At 33.6% G+C, this 17,537-nt stretch overlaps 2 protein-coding genes, 1 long non-coding RNA gene and 5 other non-coding genes across 10 annotated transcripts; 2 read left to right on the top strand and 6 right to left on the bottom strand.

Annotated features, from left to right (window-relative positions):
* Positions 1-48: 48 nt before the first annotated feature.
* On the bottom strand, positions 49-3,723 carry LOC100247159 (putative pentatricopeptide repeat-containing protein At3g15130). 3 transcript variants are annotated; one of them, XM_010663258.3, is made up of 3 exons: positions 916-3,723; positions 646-801; positions 49-390 (listed from the first exon to the last, which is right to left on the bottom strand). In XM_010663258.3, exon 1 carries the CDS (start codon positions 3,458-3,460, stop codon positions 1,016-1,018), a length of 2,445 nt encoding a protein of 814 aa, XP_010661560.1. In that variant the 5' UTR covers positions 3,461-3,723; the 3' UTR covers positions 49-390; positions 646-801; positions 916-1,015. The 3 variants fall into 3 exon arrangements, with proteins under 3 accessions (XP_010661560.1, XP_010661559.1, XP_010661558.1); XM_010663257.3 differs by having other exon boundaries at positions 903-3,723; XM_010663256.3 differs by having other exon boundaries at positions 898-3,723.
* Positions 3,724-7,053: 3,330 nt separating this feature from the next.
* LOC100243778 (E3 ubiquitin-protein ligase At1g12760) lies at positions 7,054-11,934 on the top strand. Its single transcript, XM_002271615.4, has 5 exons — positions 7,054-8,006; positions 9,047-9,166; positions 9,248-9,380; positions 10,791-10,955; positions 11,385-11,934. The coding sequence occupies exons 1-5, from the start codon at positions 7,453-7,455 to the stop codon at positions 11,559-11,561; spliced, it is 1,149 nt and encodes a 382-aa protein (XP_002271651.1). The 5' UTR covers positions 7,054-7,452; the 3' UTR covers positions 11,562-11,934.
* A 193-nt stretch (positions 11,935-12,127) lies between these two features.
* Positions 12,128-12,219, bottom strand: LOC132255251 (small nucleolar RNA snoR114). Its single transcript, XR_009467914.1, has one exon. It is a non-coding gene; the product is annotated as a small nucleolar RNA snoR114 (small nucleolar RNA).
* Positions 12,220-12,738: 519 nt separating this feature from the next.
* LOC132255253 (small nucleolar RNA snoR114) lies at positions 12,739-12,830 on the bottom strand. Its single transcript, XR_009467916.1, has one exon. It is a non-coding gene; the product is annotated as a small nucleolar RNA snoR114 (small nucleolar RNA).
* A 418-nt stretch (positions 12,831-13,248) lies between these two features.
* On the bottom strand, positions 13,249-13,340 carry LOC132255249 (small nucleolar RNA snoR114). The gene has a single exon (XR_009467912.1). It is a non-coding gene; the product is annotated as a small nucleolar RNA snoR114 (small nucleolar RNA).
* A 762-nt stretch (positions 13,341-14,102) lies between these two features.
* On the top strand, positions 14,103-15,485 carry LOC104881866 (uncharacterized). The gene is made up of 2 exons (XR_787778.3): positions 14,103-14,581; positions 14,991-15,485. It is a non-coding gene; the product is annotated as an uncharacterized LOC104881866 (long non-coding RNA).
* On the bottom strand, positions 14,157-14,248 carry LOC132255252 (small nucleolar RNA snoR114). Its single transcript, XR_009467915.1, has one exon. It is a non-coding gene; the product is annotated as a small nucleolar RNA snoR114 (small nucleolar RNA).
* Positions 15,139-15,231, bottom strand: LOC132255250 (small nucleolar RNA snoR114). The gene has a single exon (XR_009467913.1). It is a non-coding gene; the product is annotated as a small nucleolar RNA snoR114 (small nucleolar RNA).
* Positions 15,486-17,537: the final 2,052 nt, after the last annotated feature.

A 17,537-nucleotide genomic window follows, 5' to 3' on the forward strand; every position in this document is an offset into this window, starting at 1 on the left:
GTAAATTGCAGAAGGATATTTTGCTTGCCTTCTCAACCAAAAGCAACATCATCACACAAGCCGTTATAAGATTAAACATTGGAACCAGATCTTTCAAATAGTTTCATGTTCAATTTGCCCATTGTAAATTATCTCATCGTCATCTCATATTAGCTTCCGCATCATGGTGAAACAATTCCCAATTTGGACTCGGAATGTTAGCATTTTCCGGGTCGTCAAAGGCAGAATCAGTGAATGATGATGAGAATTTGAACGATCAGCTACCCAACTCTGTCCAGATCAGCCTTTGGTTCAATCTGGAGAATATTGGTCCAATGATACATTGTATCTTTGAACGTGTGGATGGAGATCGCCTCAAATGGGAAGACAACAACGGTCTTTCTTGGTGTTCTGCACAGCAAGGTCCAAAGTCAAAAGTCAAATATAGACTTTCAAAGTGAAAAAATTTGTGTTAGAAAGTCCACAAAACTACAAACTTTGAAAAAATTTGTGATTAAAAAGTCCACAAAACTACCTAAATCCTTTGTAATGTACTCGTTCGTAGGATGAACGTGGGAAATGGGATTGGTGAATATGACTGATCACACAGCATGGTCAACGCTGTACAACAAACATAAACAATCTAAGCCGAACGTTAAAACTTACATTGCAAACACTTTTCAGTCCTGCATATTGTGGGATTCAGGCATGTTTGCATTTGGGTTCCAGCCATGTCCACCTTCACCTGTGATAAATGTCTCAAGTTTTCTCCCAGGAAAAAATAAGGGTATCGCTTCTGTAGGTGTTGAACTTTAATCTTGACTGTTAAAATGCACAATAAAATTTAGGTCATCAGATGATAATACAAATAATTGAGACCAAATACAAAAAAGGGGCCCAGGGATGAAGCAATGATACCAAACTTGGTTTTCATACAAGGTGCAACTCCTCGTCAGAATCAGCTCAGAGAAGTAGGCTCAAATTCAATGACCCTTGTAGGAAAAGTAGGGGAGAGACGGGGAAGAAGATGAAGCTTCTACCAATAATCGCTGCAAGAGCATGCTCCTTCTCTGAAATGATGAAAACAATTTGAATCTCTCAAAATAACATGCCGGTGGAAAACTCCTGATACATATTTCATAGCAGTATGACAATCTCCACAGATGCGGAGATTCTTGAAAATCCGGATTGGTGCCCCAGGTGGCATGGTGAGGAGCCCAAAAGCAACGGCCAGCTTCTCACTGTGATATGCAAGACCCAGCTCCTTACCCTCTTCATCCATGTCATGAAGAGCAAAATTCATGTCTGGAACATATCCAGCTTCCTTGATTAATATCATGATCTCATCAACCTTTGAATAAATCTCAGCAGTTCTTGGATGGCTTCTATCTTCAGACATAAATCTATGCACTTTGCTGCTCATCTCAATCCAGCTGCACCCGGGTTCCTTGCTTACTCCCCTTAGTTTCATCAATCTTCGGGTTTTCGCAGCCTCTTCCCATTTACCAGCAGCAGAATAGAGGTTAGATAGCAGAACATAGGGCACTGCATTCTTGGGTTCCAATTCAAAGAGGTTGTTTGCAGCTCTCTCCCCCAGTTCTACGTTCCCATGTACTCTACATGCAGCAAGCAGTGCCTTCCACACAGTTGCATCTGGCTGCACAGCCATCTGATTCAGCAGTTCCTTGGCCTCCATGAGTTTTCCTGAGCGGCCTAGAAGGTCAATCATGCAGGCATAGTGTTCAGGACCAGGTTTTATCCCATAAACCTCCTCCATTGATTGAAAGTAGCTGCGACCATGTTCCACAAGACCTGCATGGCTGCAAGCAAATAATAATCCAATGAAAGTAATGAAGTCGGGTTTTACACCGCTTGCTATCATATCGTTGTAAAAGTTGAGAGACTCCCTTCCTCTTCCATTCTGTGCATAACCAACTATTAGAGCTGTCCAAGTAATCACATCCTGAATTTCCATTGAATCAAAGACTTTGTTAGCATCTTCAATACACCCACATTTTGCATACATGGATACAAGGGAATTGTCTACTGATAAGGATGATCCAAGGCCAGATTTAAGAAAGTTGGCATGGACTTGTTTACCAAATTCCAAAACTGTAAGTTCTGCACAGGCACTCAAAACAGCAGCAATGACAATTTGATCTGGATGAATCCCCATGATTCTCATCTCACAGAACAATCTAAGAGCTTCTTCATAAGACCCGTTATGCACACAGCCTGTTACCAGGGAGGTCCATGAGATCACATCCTTGTCTGTCATTTTTTCAAAGACATCAAATGCATAATCAAAGTATCCCCGTTTAGCATACATGTCAACAAGAGCATTGTTCACTAACTTGTAAGCTTCAAACCCAGTTTTGACAATCAAAGAATGCACAGACATTGCATTTCTCATATCCATCACAAAAGAAAAGCAGTTTAGAACAGATGGGTAGGTGAACTCATCTATTTTCATATGTCTCAAGTGCATTATTCTAAACAAGGACAAAGCTTCCTCCCCAAGCCCCTGCCTTACACACCCAACTATCATGGAATTCCAAGAAACCGGATCATCTACCTCCATAGTCTCCAACATCCTTCTTGCATTACTCAAATCCCCACATTTTGAATACATGTCCACCAATGCACTTCCAACAAACACATTAGCCCCAAAACCGCTGCGAACTATGCAGCCATGCACCTGTGCCCCAAAACCACAGGCTGAAATCGACCCACAAGCTGTCAATATGCTTGGAAAGGTGAACTGATTGCACTCAATCCCCTCTCCTCTCATGTCTCTAAAACACTCAATTGCTTTATGCCCATCACCATTCTGAGAGTACCCAGTAACCATGGCAGTCCACAGAACATGATTCCTCTTATCAGGGGCCAATTCAAAGAGATACTCAGCCTCCAAAATGCACTTACACTTAGCATACATGTCAACAAGACCAGTGACAACAAAAGCATTCGAATCAAACTGGGTCTTTATAGCGTGGGCATGAATCTGTTTCCCTTTCTCAAGCAAAACATACATTGAACAAACTCTAAGAACACTGCCCCAAGTGAACTGGTTAGGCCTTTCTCCCTCATACTGCATTTCCCAAAACAATTCAAGTGCTTCTACATCACACCCATATCGACAATACCCAGAAATGAGGGAAGACCAAGTGATACAACTCCTAATTGGGGTCTCATAAAAAAGTTTTCTCGCCTCATTTAATCTTCCTGAGTTGGCATAAGCACCAATCATTGTGTTCCAAGAACACTCATCCCTGTCAGGCATTACATCGAACAGTTTACGGGCATCGTCAACTCGACCACATTTCGACAAATTACTCAGTACCCAATTCGAATCAGAACTAGAATGAACAGTTCCGCACGAATTCACAAATCTACGTATATGATGATTCAATTCTGTATGCTCAAGTTGATGACATACTTTACGAGAAAAAGTGTAAATTCCTAAATTTAATCTGTACATACCCTCTTTCCTTTTTGCTGCTTTCTTGCATAAAAGTTTGATGAGATCATGTAGTTATTGGAGTTTAAAGAGCATGAAACTAATTCATGGCTTCTTCGGTTCCGTTACAGTTTGAATTGAACACCTGAGCCAAAACCCTCTTCTTCTTCTTCTTCATCTTTTTTTTTTTCCTATTAATATATTTAAAAAATAATTTAAGATAATTAATAAGTTTTTTTTTTTAAAAAAAAAATTATTCAAGAAACCCTCAAACCAAATCAAATTAATAAAAAGAAAACAAAATGACAACATTTTTCATATGAACAAATGAAATCATAAAGTTGAACATAAATTCTATTTTTATAGGGATAATCTTAATATTAAATAAATTTATTAATTTTTTATTTATAAAAAAGGGTTATATTAAATAGACAATCTAAATCTTCGGGTTAAATTCACTTAAAGCAAAGTATCCTATTAAATCTTTTTAACATAAATAGAATCTATTATTAAGTCTAAAAATCAATTTTTAATATAATGAAAATTTAGTACGACGAAACACTGAGAAGTATGATTTCAATCAATAACACATGATCTTGGATTTGAATCTTATTGCTAATAATATCTTAAGTTTATCTAATATTAATTATTATAAAAATATTAACACTCCGATAATTATGTCCCATGGAGAATCCGACTTAGTCAATTTTGAATTCTTGGAGGGATGCAAGTGGAATATGTTGAATTGAATGCAAGGCTATAAATGAGGTGATCACATGATTCACAACAAATAATATCAAATGAGCAAACAACAAAAAATTGAAATATAACGCTTTTGTTTTTTTCCCCATAATGTTTCATTTAAAAAAAAGGACAAAAACCAATAACAAATGTATTTTTAAATTAACCTTTTTCTATAAAATCATTATTTCAAACTTTCAAAATTTTACAAAATATTTTCACATGCCTTATTAATCTAATATTAATTATGTTTAAATAATAAAATATTATTTTAAAAAAAATAAAAGAAATTGGGTACAAATTCTACACGTGGCGTGTTGTGATTGGCCTCACATTTTAGAGAATTTATTTAATTGATAATGTAAATTCACTAATTAAAATTAAAATTATAGAGAATATATTTTTAACAAATTTTAAGATTATAATTTAGAAATATATAGGCGGGAATTTAGCCGCGTAGAGAGTTTAGGACAAGTGTCTTTCTGAAGGAGCGAGTACGTGGGTACGCGTACGTCAATCATTTGGCTCCTTTCTTTTGCATCACATCTCCACACCCGAACAAATGACGCTGTTCACTAATGCCTTTTAGTTTGATTTAATCCCATTCGCGAGTGTATTAAAAAGTTAAAATACTCGCTCACCCACAGTGTTTTTTCACCAAAGCAAATGATTACTATGATTTTGCGTGACAATTAATCAATCAATCTAAATTGATTAAAAGCACGATTTATAATTTTCTAAAATGGAAGAAAACTGCCAAATTTTAAATGATAAGTTATCGAATAATGTTTTCTCTTATATTTATCAATAATTAATCAGGGAAAAACATTTTTCGAATTTTTTTTTATTTTTTTAAATTTGTTTGTACATGTTTTATGTCAACATGTGGGTTTTCCTTTTTTTTTAAAAAAAATAAAAATAATATATCCTAAACATTACATTCTTTGAAATTAAAATATAATTATTTAGTGATCATTTAAATACATTTTTTTTCTTAATTTTCTAAATAAAAAAATTTCCATAAGAAATAAAACATATTATAGAAAAAAAAAGTATAAATTACTTTAAAAATTTTAATTTTTAAATAGTAAAAATATTTTGATTCTTACGTCTTATAATGTTTCTATTTGAAATGTTTGTAAAATCTGCCTGATAATGATTCTAGAAACCGTTTTTAGTTAAAAAGTGTTTTTTTAAAGAAAAATAGTTGTTTGCAAATTTTGGAAAACTACTTAAAGTATTTTTTTTATTTAAATAATTGGTAGATAATTATTTTAAAAACACTTTTAAATAAAATATTTTCACTAAAATTACTTTAAATATAAATATTATCAAACATTTTCTTAATGGAAGTGTTTTCTTTCAAAATATTTTTAAGATAATCACCTGTCAAATGTTTTTTTTTTAATAAATATTATAAGTAATTTTCAATGGTATAAACAAACAATTGTTTTAAATAATGTTATAATATTTAAAAGTGTTTCTTAAATTTTATCAAACATCTATTTTTATTTTTCAAAAACACTTTTAAAATACTTTATAAAATCACCGTCAAATTAAAAAAAAACCTGGCAAAAGTAATGAATAGTGTGGATCCACTAAAAATCAATAAGTATTTTTTTACCCATTAATCATTGTTTGCCTATCATGGGTTAGCCATCCATTATTGTTTTGACATTATTTCAGGTTACCATTTTTTAGCATCAATTATTCTTTTGTCATCAATCCATTAATTTCTTTAAGATCAATTGCCTTTTTTTTTTTTTTTTTTTTTTGCCATTAATCATTATTTTACCATGAATCCATTTCTAAATTTTTAGTAATCGATGAATGTTTTGTCATCAATCAATTAGTATTTTTTTGGTCACCAATCATTGTTTTGTCATCATCAATCTCTGTTTTTAACCATTAAGGAGTCTGAATTAAATCAAATGCCACTCATCCATATAAATATCAATCTAAATTTAGTTTTGTCGTATTTTTCTTAGCTTTGGATTAGAAATTTTTTGTATATATTGATATCTATAAAAATAACATCATTACAAATCATATTAATAATATAAATAAAATAAGTTAATAAGTTAATAAGAATAAGTTATCTGATTAAAACAGTTAATTGAAAACCCTGAAAATTTAGGACATGTCCTCTAAAATAAAAAATAAAAAATAAAACAAGGTTTATAACAAAAAACTGTTTTTCTTTTTTTATTTTAAAAAATAAGAAACATTTTATTTTTGGATAATATATTTTAGTTTTTTTTCTAATTATTGTTTCATAAAATGATTTTATATTAAAATAAAGTATTAGATATAAAATTTATTTTAAAAATATATTAATTTTTTTTTTTAGAATTGTTTTCAAAAACCGTTAGAAAGTGGAGTTTTAATTTTTAATTTTTGTCTTATTTTAACAAAAAAATAAAAATAAATTATATGTAAATAATTGAAATGAGAAACGAAATTTATGTTAATTTAGTGTAATTTTAGTTTTATTTATTATAGATAGTTGATTGAAATGACATTGAATTAAAATATTAAAGATATTAAAAATGAGAAGATGGGATGACTTGAAGATGAAGGGGATTTTTTCATTTGACGTGAACTTGGTAAGATTTATCTTAATTTGTTAGCTAGTTGGTGTTAAATTATTATTAATTCCAAAAATAATAATAATAAATTAATAACACATCAAATTACTTGATATTCAAGAGTCCTAGTTAGTGTTGGTCAATACGATGACAATTCTAATTTTCCATTTTTATTTAAATTTTGGGGTTTTTTAAAAAGGGGATTTAAGTTAAATTTTTTTTGTGAAAATCCTCAAAAATTAATTGATATATAATTTTCAAAATTAATTTGATAAATTAAGATTTTAAAAGTTGAAGCCATCAAATTCTTTAGTGACATTTAATTTTATCACTCAATCTTTAGACTTGGGGTTTGGTTTTTGAGTTATGACTTAAAGGCTTTAAGTTACTTTTTTATTATAAAGTTTTCTTATTCCCACACGTAATCTCTGGAATGCGAGTACCATATTTATATACACGCTCGACTCTGTGTGCGTACGTTTTTCCAACAACGGTGCTTCAATCCAGAAACGCCGAACTTACTCGCTATATCAGTTTCGTCATCTTCGACGATCACACCGTAGAGCGAGTAATCGTCTGAGTTCAGACACACGAAAAATTCGTCCACTACCTCTCGAAGCCTTCCGATTTTAGGGTTTTCAGATGGACAGAACCGTCGCTTGACTTCACAACGATCGTGCACAAATGTCGACGGCTAGGTCGTCCGCGGACGCTACCGATACGACGCCGTTGCTTCATGCATCGGTTTCCGACCAAATTCTACGTTCTCGCCGGCTCATCCGCCGGCCTCCAAGCCTTCGCGGCGCCGCGAGGTTTCTCCGGCGGGCGAGCAGCCGGAGGATCATGCGGGAGCCCTCGATGCGTGTGAGAGAAACGGCCGCTGAACAGCTAGAGGAGCGGCAAAGTGATTGGGCGTATTCGAAGCCTATAGTGATCCTTGATATTGTTTGGAATCTGGCGTTCGTGGTTGTGGCGATGACCGTCTTGGTCATGAGTAGAGATGAGACGCCGTCGACGCCGTTGAGATTGTGGATTATAGGGTATGGCTTGCAGTGCGTGTTGCATATGGTGTGTGTTTGTGTCGAGTATAAGAGACGGCGTCGTTTGGTGAGTTCAGGGGCGTTGGAACGCAGCGGAGGCTGGGGCAGTGGCCATTTGAGTTCGAGTTCGGGAAGTGATGAAGGGGATCCTATTGATTATAGGGTGGAAGTAAGGAATCGCGATGAAGATGAAACTAGGTAACAATTATCTGTTTGGTTGCTGAGACAATTTTGGAATTTTGAATTTCAGTTTCCCGTTTCTTTTCATTTTCTGGGTAAAGTTATTTTTTTTCCCTTCATAGTTTGCTTGCTTGCTAAGCAAACACAAGGAAAGAACAGAAACTACAGAAACTGAAGCTGCAATTTCAGTCTTTTTCATGTTTAAATTCCCTGGGAGAAGTTTCAGGCATAAAAAGTAGGATAGAAAATTTTATTTTCTTTTGGTCTCGTATTTTTCTCAGCAACCAAACGCTGTGCGCTGCTGTGTTTGGTGGTTGGAAAACATGTTTCTGCAAAAGAATTCGGGGTTTTAAATTTTGATGACTAAAAATTTGACTTGATTGTGAAATTTCTGAAGCTTGATGGGGACTTGCTTTTGCATGTATTCATGCTCAAAATTCCCAACTTGTGGGATCGCAGTTAAAATTTTCTACGAACTAGCATTCTAAAGTAAAGGACCCTTGCAGAAAAAACAACTGTTGAATCAGTTGAAATGACTCAAACTCAAAATAGTCTCGACCAAAGTACTTGGAGATGTCTGCATGCATCCTCTTGGCATTAAATATACATATATTTTAAAAAAGCATATCATATCGTGCAAATATTAAATCACTTGATTGTTTCTTGATGAGCTAGATCACTTGATTTTTCAGTTTGGTTCTAGCGTTTAGGTATGGACTTGGTTTCTTTCAGTATAGTTGTTGATCCATAAGCTGCTCATATCGGGTTCTATGCAAGATTCAACGCTTCAGTTTAGTTGTTAGCCCATATGGGACACTTATATGTTTGTTATGTGATAATATCCTATCCTTCTGCTGAGTTGGATTTGTAAGTTTGTAGGACATGAAGTTTTAGACCAAAAGTTCTGAGATCCAAATCATTTTTGAAAACCAAGTAAATTCTATCTCTCAGAATTTGAAATCCAAGTTATATGCTTAACTTAAAAATGAAATTAGAGGAAATGAACATCCTTTACTCCATTACTGTACTCATGAATATACTCATCATTTCTCCTGTAGTGTTGCTAAGCATCTGGAGTCTGCAAATACTATGTTCTCGTTTATTTGGTGGATCATTGGATTCTACTGGGTATCTGCTGGTGGCCAAGATTTGACACGTGACTCACCTCAACTTTACTGGTGAATACACTTTTCTTTCATTAGCTTCAAGCTTTTGTTTGCATATCTTTTCTGTTACTTACACTTGTTTCTGTTCTACAGGCTCTGTATCGTATTTTTGGCATTTGATGTGTTCTTTGTTGTTATCTGTGTTGCTGTGGCCTGTGTCATTGGTATTGCTGTTTGCTGTTGTCTTCCATGTATAATAGCAATCTTATATACGGTGGCAGATCAGGTAATTCATGACAAATAATGCTTTTCCTATTTCTATAAATTATCTGAAAAGACAACATATTTCCTCAGGCCACCATTCTTCAACTTTAGTTGAGAAACTTGAAAGTGTAGCTTTTGTCATAGGAGTGGACAAAGGTTTGGACACAAATAAATAAAAAAAATCATCTATTAGGGAATACGAACAACTGAATCATGCAGACAACATGTGTCATGTTTGACACCCATAACTTTTTCTTTTAACCGCGTTTGTTTCCTTTGTTTGCAATGGAGCACTATTGAGCTATTTTAATAAGCTGAACATTAGAGCCTAGCCATGCCAGGGGGACATTGGACTTGAACAAAATCCTTGTGGATGCATTTTAATTGAGGTCACCAATCAAGTGGAGTTATACTTAAGGTAGATGGGCTAAGATATTTCAAAGCCATCATGTTTTGATATTGTGTCACAATTGTCTTAGCAGGGAAGAGTTTTGGGTTCAATATCATTTGTTGAGTCAGAAGCCTTGATTTTAGATAGTAGTAAGTATGGCATTTGTCACTCCTCTAAACTAGGAGCTATTAGTTAAGTCAGTAAACTGGGGTTCTAATACAGATGATTTTGTGGATGGATATTTTGGATGGAAAAGTTTAGCACTAGGTTGGAGATGTCTTTTTGGGACCCATTGTCAGTGCAGAGAAACGACATTAAATCCTGCTGTTAGGGGTTGAGCTAATGGGGTTTCTCAAGAATGAGAATGTGGGAAAGCATGGAATTGGACGTGGATTGTGGAATTAATATTAAAAGAAAGCTCTTGTACAAAATGATGGGTCTTGTGAATGTGCCACAAAAATGGATTCATGTAGCTGACCACAAATGGGTGCAGTTAAAGTGCTGAGCTCAGTGTCTTATTGAAAAGGGGAGTAGTGTAATAACCACCTAGCTAAGTGGTATCATACTTTACAACTTAATTGCAGTTTCAAACTGTACTATCCTAAAAATGGAGCAACAATAACACAATAAGTGCCTAGAAAAGCTGGTATGAATGGTACTTGAAAGATAACAGAAATCCTGTTATATTGCCATACTTAGTAAGAACTTGCCAGAAAAAATGAGCACACTGGCAATAATTCGAGTATACATGTTATTAAGAAATTTTATGTTTTTGGGAGAATGATTTTTTGAGAGTCAAAATACTGGAAAATAGTGTTAAACATTGAGAGATGAGAATTCAGCTTGATCCTGTACTTTCATCAATATTTCTATCTTCTACTGTTACAAAATTCTGTCTGGTTGTTTAATGAGGTGTGTAGTTGAGCTATTCTTCATATAGGGACACTGGTTTGCTGGGTAACTGTTTGATCAATTTTTTTTTCCATCAGCATTGCCGAATGTTCCTTTCCTAGATTGATAGCACTTTCTATATGATAACAGGAAGGTGCAACCAAGGAAGAAATCGAGAGACTTCCAAAATACAAATTCCGGAGGATTGGCGAGTCTGAGAAACTTAATGGTGAGATTCAGGAATCTTTTGGTGGGATAATGACGGAGTGCGACACTGACACACCCATGGAACATGTTATTCCCCAGGAGGATGCTGTAAGTTCATTCATGCAGTTTCATTTACTTCTATTTTGAAAATTTTCTGAAATATCTTCCAACAACTGCTTCATGATTGGCAGAAAGGCTATGTATGAGTTGCATCCAGGGCTTGGACCCAAAGCCTGGTATCCCAATCAGTATAACTGGTCACATGGCACATAGCCATTTAGTAGATCAGATTCCTCTGCAAGATTGGATTCTTATTCTGATCCTAAAATTTGTCTCCATGTAACCACCTCCACCAATACCACCCACCCTGGACATACCAAGGATGAATCCCATTTGTTCTTTTCATTTTTTTCTTTTTCCACTAGATTATGAAAAAGTAGCATGATATTTGAGATACGATAACCAAACCCAGGCCATAAGAAGGGATTATATAAAAAGAAACAGCAGTTTTAACACAAACCCTTTGATGACCTGCAGGAATGTTGCATCTGCCTCTCTGCCTACGAGGATGAAACCGAGCTGCGCGAGCTCCCTTGCCGTCACCGCTTCCACTGCACCTGCATAGACAAGTGGCTATACATCAATGCCACCTGCCCTCTCTGCAAGCTGAACATACTAAAAAATGCCAGCCAAAGTGGGTGTGAAGGAGGATAATAAAAAACATAAACTCTTCTCGAGTAGAGATTGATTTAGCATCTATCTATGTTGTGTGTGTGGTTTGTGCATATTGACTGCTGGCATCGGAGCTTCGTTCTACACAGATCCAGTGCAAGTGGCGATGCTAAGGGTTGACAAAGCTATCCTTCTATGAGTGGTTAATGTATATGGGTGTCCCAAGATTTTGTGGTATGGAACCGCCATAGCTCATGTAGATGCTGCCGATTGGAACTCTCTTTCTATGTCTAATTTTCTTGAGAGCTAGGATTATGACATGTTAGGTTTCAACACTTCTCTATATTTCAATAAATGGGGGTCCGGTCACTCTTATTACTTATCAGAGATGAAAGAATAAAATACATATTTAACATTTCTCTTCCTGATGTTCTTCTTCCCTCTCTTGCATTTCATTTCCTTGATTTTCTTCGAGATTTGTTCTTATTGGAATAACTGGAACGGAGAAAGATTGAAGTGAAGTTTGAAAATATATATTTTTTTATAATAAATATTCAGTTTATTTGTAATAAAATAATGAAAAAAAAAAAGAAAAAAGAAAAATGGAGGAGCTCGGATGCGCGAGTTCTCGTCCGAAAGATCAGACGATGGTGATGAGACCCAGTCATCACATTTTAGCGCAAATTTTTCGTCACTGCCCCGCAGTCGGCTCGAACCCTGGACCACCCCAAAGGCCACGAACTGGCAAACCACTTGACTACATTGTGGTTGGTGTCTTTCTTTATTCTTTTTTTGCTTCTAATTGTAATGGTCTTAAATTTTTTGGTTTCTCCCATAAGGTTAGGGCAAACCAATTGGATCTTGGAGGTGCTAGATAATCATTCTTAATACTTATGGGGCTTGACGTAAGTTCTGATTATCCAAGGAAATGAACATTTTTATAATATTTATAAGTTTATTATCTTATATATAATAATATTTATTTATTTATTTATTTTTATTTTTTAAAATTACAGAATTATAATTATATCATTTATTATTTTATTTTATATACGTTTTATTATGATTTATTTATTATTTAAATTTTGATATAAATATTTAGTATAAAATGTCACAACTCTTATCTTAAAAAGATAATTACTCGGTTTAAAAAATTAAGATATTAATCCATTTTTATTATCTCAAATTTTTAAAATTTTAAAATTAATAAATGGGGAGAGAGCTCAGATGCGCCAGTTGTCGTCCGAAAGATCAGACGATGGTGATGGGACCCAGCCATCACAATTCAGCGCAAATTACTCATCACGGCCTTCTCCAATGATTCCAGCCTTGGACTCGAACCCTGGTCCAAACCAAGGGCTAGGGATCTAGTGAACCACTTGACCATTCTGCGGCTCCATGGTTTTCCCTTTTTTCTCTTTCTAATTGTAATAGTGCTGTTCTGACACAAGGTTATATTCGATGAAATTTAAAATTAAGTATCAATATATAAAATTTATTCAAAAATAAAAAAGAAATTAAAATTGATTTATTATTATCCCAATAAAAAAAAAAAGAGGGGATCACCTGAAAAAATCACTCTTCGTACTCATCCAAATATAGATAATAAGTCAACTTCCCAAATAATTTTTTTCTTCTAGATTTGTTTATATTATGATACAGGAAAATATTTTTTTAATAAATATTCAAAATATATTTTTTATTTTTATTTGACAAAAAACTATCAAGAGAGCTCAGATGCGCAAGTTCTCGTCCGAAAGATCTGACGATGGTGATGGGACCCAGCCATCACAGTTTAGCGCATGTTACTCATCACTGCTCTCTCCAAATTTCCTGGCCACGGGCTCGAACCCTGGTCCAAACCCCAAGGGATCAGTTAACCATCCCACTATGAGCCCCTTGTTGTTCCTTTCGTTGTTTTTCATTCCCCTATTCTCAAAAGGCTTATGTTATAACTAATTTTAATTATATTTAATTTTTTTAGATTTATATAATTATATTATAACTAATTTTAATTATATTTGATTTTCTTTAATATTTTTCATAAAATAATCAAATATAATAAAATAAATTTTCTTTTGTATTTTCTAGCGCTAGATATAAACCAAAATCATTATTTGAGTGATCTATTTTGGATTTAAGATAATATTGTTGCTCTCAAACATGTGTATAACATGATACAATACTCACAATTTAATACTTAGCATATTTCTTAATGGATTTATTGTTAATATAATTTACTAATAACTTATTTTAATAAAAAGTGACAATTTAATATAAAGAAAAAAAACAAAAGGCTAAAAATTATTCTATTAGAATCCAACAGAAAAAGGGAATGGATCCATCAATCAAACATGTCACAATTTTTTATTTTTTTGTGAAACCAAATAGAACCTTATTTATTTATCTATTCTCGAGTTTATTAATACTTATTCATGAATTCTAGTATTTAAAAATATGAACCATTTTCCAATCAATCAAACATGTCACCACCACCACCGCCACCAATAATAATAATAATTTTTAAAAAAGAAAAATTTATGATTATTAAAGAAGAAAGGAATGGCGTAAGAAATCAAAATATATTTAATGGAAAAGATTAAAAAAAAAAAAAAAAGGAGGGACGGGGGGAGAGGAGAGCTCAGATGCGCGTATTGTCGTCCGATACATCAGACGTCGGTGATGAGACCCAGCCATCACGGTTTAGCGCAAACCAATCCTCACTGCTCTCTCTCAATTTCCCCGCACAGGATTCGAACCTCGGCCCAAGCACCGGGTTTTCCTTAATGCTTCGACCACTCGACCGCTTAATCCTCACAGCTCGATTACTTCATTTTAGTTGTTATCTTTTTAATGATTCAGATGGCATATCAGTTTGATTTGGTGGAAGATTGGGGAAATATTTGACTATGGAATGCAGGAAATAAACGCGATGAGGAAAAAAAAAAAAAAATCTGTTGTATTTGTCTTCCTTAAGAATCAGACAAGGGTGATGCGTGATGCGCGAAGCAATCCTCATGGCTCTCTCCGCGGAGTCGAACCCTGGCCTAGGGTGACGCCAGGTATGCTTGACAACCATTTCTCCACTCCTGCATCTTGCTCTCATTCTTCTTTTTTTCTCTCTCTTGATCCTTCACTTGTTTCAGTTCAGATTACAGAATCATTTGAAATCTTGCTGTTTTTTTCCCCCCAATATTAGATTTAGGCGTGCTGGGAATCAGGAAGAAATTTAGGGTTTGTTTATAGCGGAAACCAGATCTGATTCGGAAATTTGAAACTCTTGTTCTGGATTTTGATTCGGAATTTCTAAAATTATGTACACTATTAATGGAAAATCAATTTTCGATTAGCAAATTTAGAACTCTTGTTCTTAATTTTCCTTCCCCATTTATTCACTTCCTTTTCATTTCCTCCCAACCGCTCTTCTCCCACCGAACACGCTATTATTATTATTTTTATTTTTCTTTTCAGTTAGACCTGGTGGAAGGTTGGATATTTGGATAATGGAATGTAGCAGGGAAAGCCAAGGCAAACAAAATTCTCTTGTTTGATTTGAAATAGGAGGATCAAGAGAGAGAAAAAATCAAAATATATATAATAGAAAAAAAAAAGGTGAAGTGAGCTCAGATGCGCGTATTGTCGTCCGATACATCAGACGTTGGTGATGAGACCCAGCCATCACAGGTTTAGCGCAAATCAATCGTCACTGCTCTCATAATTTCCTCTTCCAGAATTCGAACCTTGGCCTGAGCACTCGGTTTTCCCAAGGCTCCGACCACTCGGCCACTTAATCCTTATGCTTGATTCCTTCATTTAACCTTTTTATCATTGAGATGGCATACTTGTTATTTTTCTTTCAGTTTATATCTGGTAGGAAATATTTGACTATGGAATGTGGGAAATAAAGGCAATGAGAGAAAAAAAATAAAAAAATCTCTTGTATATATATAAAATAGGAATTATTTATATTTTAGAAAATTAAAAAATAAATTTGATATAAGAGGGCTAGACGCCTTATTTTCAACCATTTAATGTATATTATTAAGGAATAAAAAAAATACTATTTTTGAAATATTTGATTTACTAGGAAAAATATAAAATAAAATCATATATAATTAAAATTAGTTCAAAATCTATATATTTTGAAATTATTTAATTTTTATACTGAAGAAAAATAAGTAAAATGAACCCGAAATAGTTTATTAAATTTATTTTTTAATATATTTTTTGTTTTTGTATTTATATATACATATGGTAAAAGTTAAAATAAGTGAAATAAAAGTGGTTTTTTTTATTTTTATTTTTTTTTATCTTAATACTAAAGCAACTAATTTTTTAGATTAAGAAGAAAAATCACATATTTTGACTTTTTTTTATTCAATTAAAAATATTGACAAAAAAAGTTAAAAGTTAAGAAAAAATTAAAAAAAAAGTTGAAAGTAATTTGTATTTAGCTCTAAGTAAAAAAGTTAAAAAAAAAAAGATCAATTAAATAAAAATAATTTATTGATTTTATATCTATTTTTTATTCTCTCTTTTTAGAATTTTGAATAGTCAAACTTAGAAGATTTTTCATTAAGTTAATGATATCAATCACATTCAATAATGTTAGCAATTTGAGACTAATCCAAACTATGGTAATCGCCTTAGAGGGGGTAAATAGGGTGATGGTTTCTTTTTCACAAATTTAAATTATGCAAAAATAAGAGACAATTATATGCAAGTATATAATAAACAAAATAAAGACAATTGCATATAATTTAAAAGAGTTAGGGAAGAGAGAGTGCAAATATGAGAGTTTATAGTGGTTCGACACTTCTTTGCTTACGTCCACTCTCCTCAACCTCATAATCCAGTGAGGGTTCCACTATCTTGAAGCTTCAACCAAACTTCCAATCTCTTTACAATTGAATTATGGTTTTAATTCATCCTATTGGACTTTTGACTCCAAGCACCCTTTACACTTCTTCAAGAGATATTTCTCTCTTAAACAACCTCTTAAGTGATACCCTTCACTTGAGAAAATTCCTCACAAAGATATACAAATAATGATCTCACAAAAATCCTAGTAATAGAACTTTAGGCTCAAACATACAAGAAAAACTAGGATTGAATGGTGCACTAAAGATATGCAAGTTATGAAACAATAGTGCACTCAAAAAACACTCTTCCAAGGCTCAAATATAATCAAGAATGATTTAGGAAGGTTAAACTTATGAAATAATGAAGATTGGAGCCTTTTTATAGAAGAAAAAAGCCAAACTAGCTGTTGGGGGTTCGACTGGTCGAGTTAGGGGTTGACCGGTTGATTAGCCATTAGGAAAAGTGACCGTTGGGCCTCAACTAGACCTCAACTGGACCTCGACCGGACCTCAACCGGACCTCGACCGGACCTCAACCGGTTGAGGTTCAACCTTGACCAAGAAAAGAAGACCACTGGGAGAGAGAGAGAAACTTTTTGACCTCCCTCAACCGATCCTCGACCGGACGAGCACCAACCGATCGACCGGTTGAACCGGTTGAGCCATTTTTTTTGGCTCAACACTCAACATTTTTCAACTTAAAACCTTTTAACACAAGTTTGAAAATCATTTAACACAAGGTTTTAGTTGAAAACATGAAATCATCAAATTCTTAAGATATTTAAAATAATATTACTCTTGGATGATTTTGGTGCATAAATAAAGAATGAAATGCATGAAAATCCTAGTGCACCAACAACCTTACAAAGAGATCTTAAGAAGCTTTGGTCTTGAAAAACTCTTCTCTTTGAGGTGGTCTTCTTCTTCATAATTTCTCATTGGCTTGATTTGTCTTTGGATTGCCACTTTGGAAATCGTCTTGCCTAATCACACTTGAAATATGATCATTAGTTTTAAACTTTATTTTGTTATCATCAAAATCAAGATTAACCAAACCTTAGTTTAACAAATAAGTTACATTTTTATTATTTTTAAAAATAGAAAATATAAATGATATTTTTAATAATTATATATTAAATATACATAATTAATTAAA

Source organism: Vitis vinifera, chromosome 15, assembly GCF_030704535.1.
Source record: "Vitis vinifera cultivar Pinot Noir 40024 chromosome 15, ASM3070453v1".
NCBI classification, from domain to species: Eukaryota; Viridiplantae; Streptophyta; class Magnoliopsida; order Vitales; family Vitaceae; genus Vitis; species Vitis vinifera.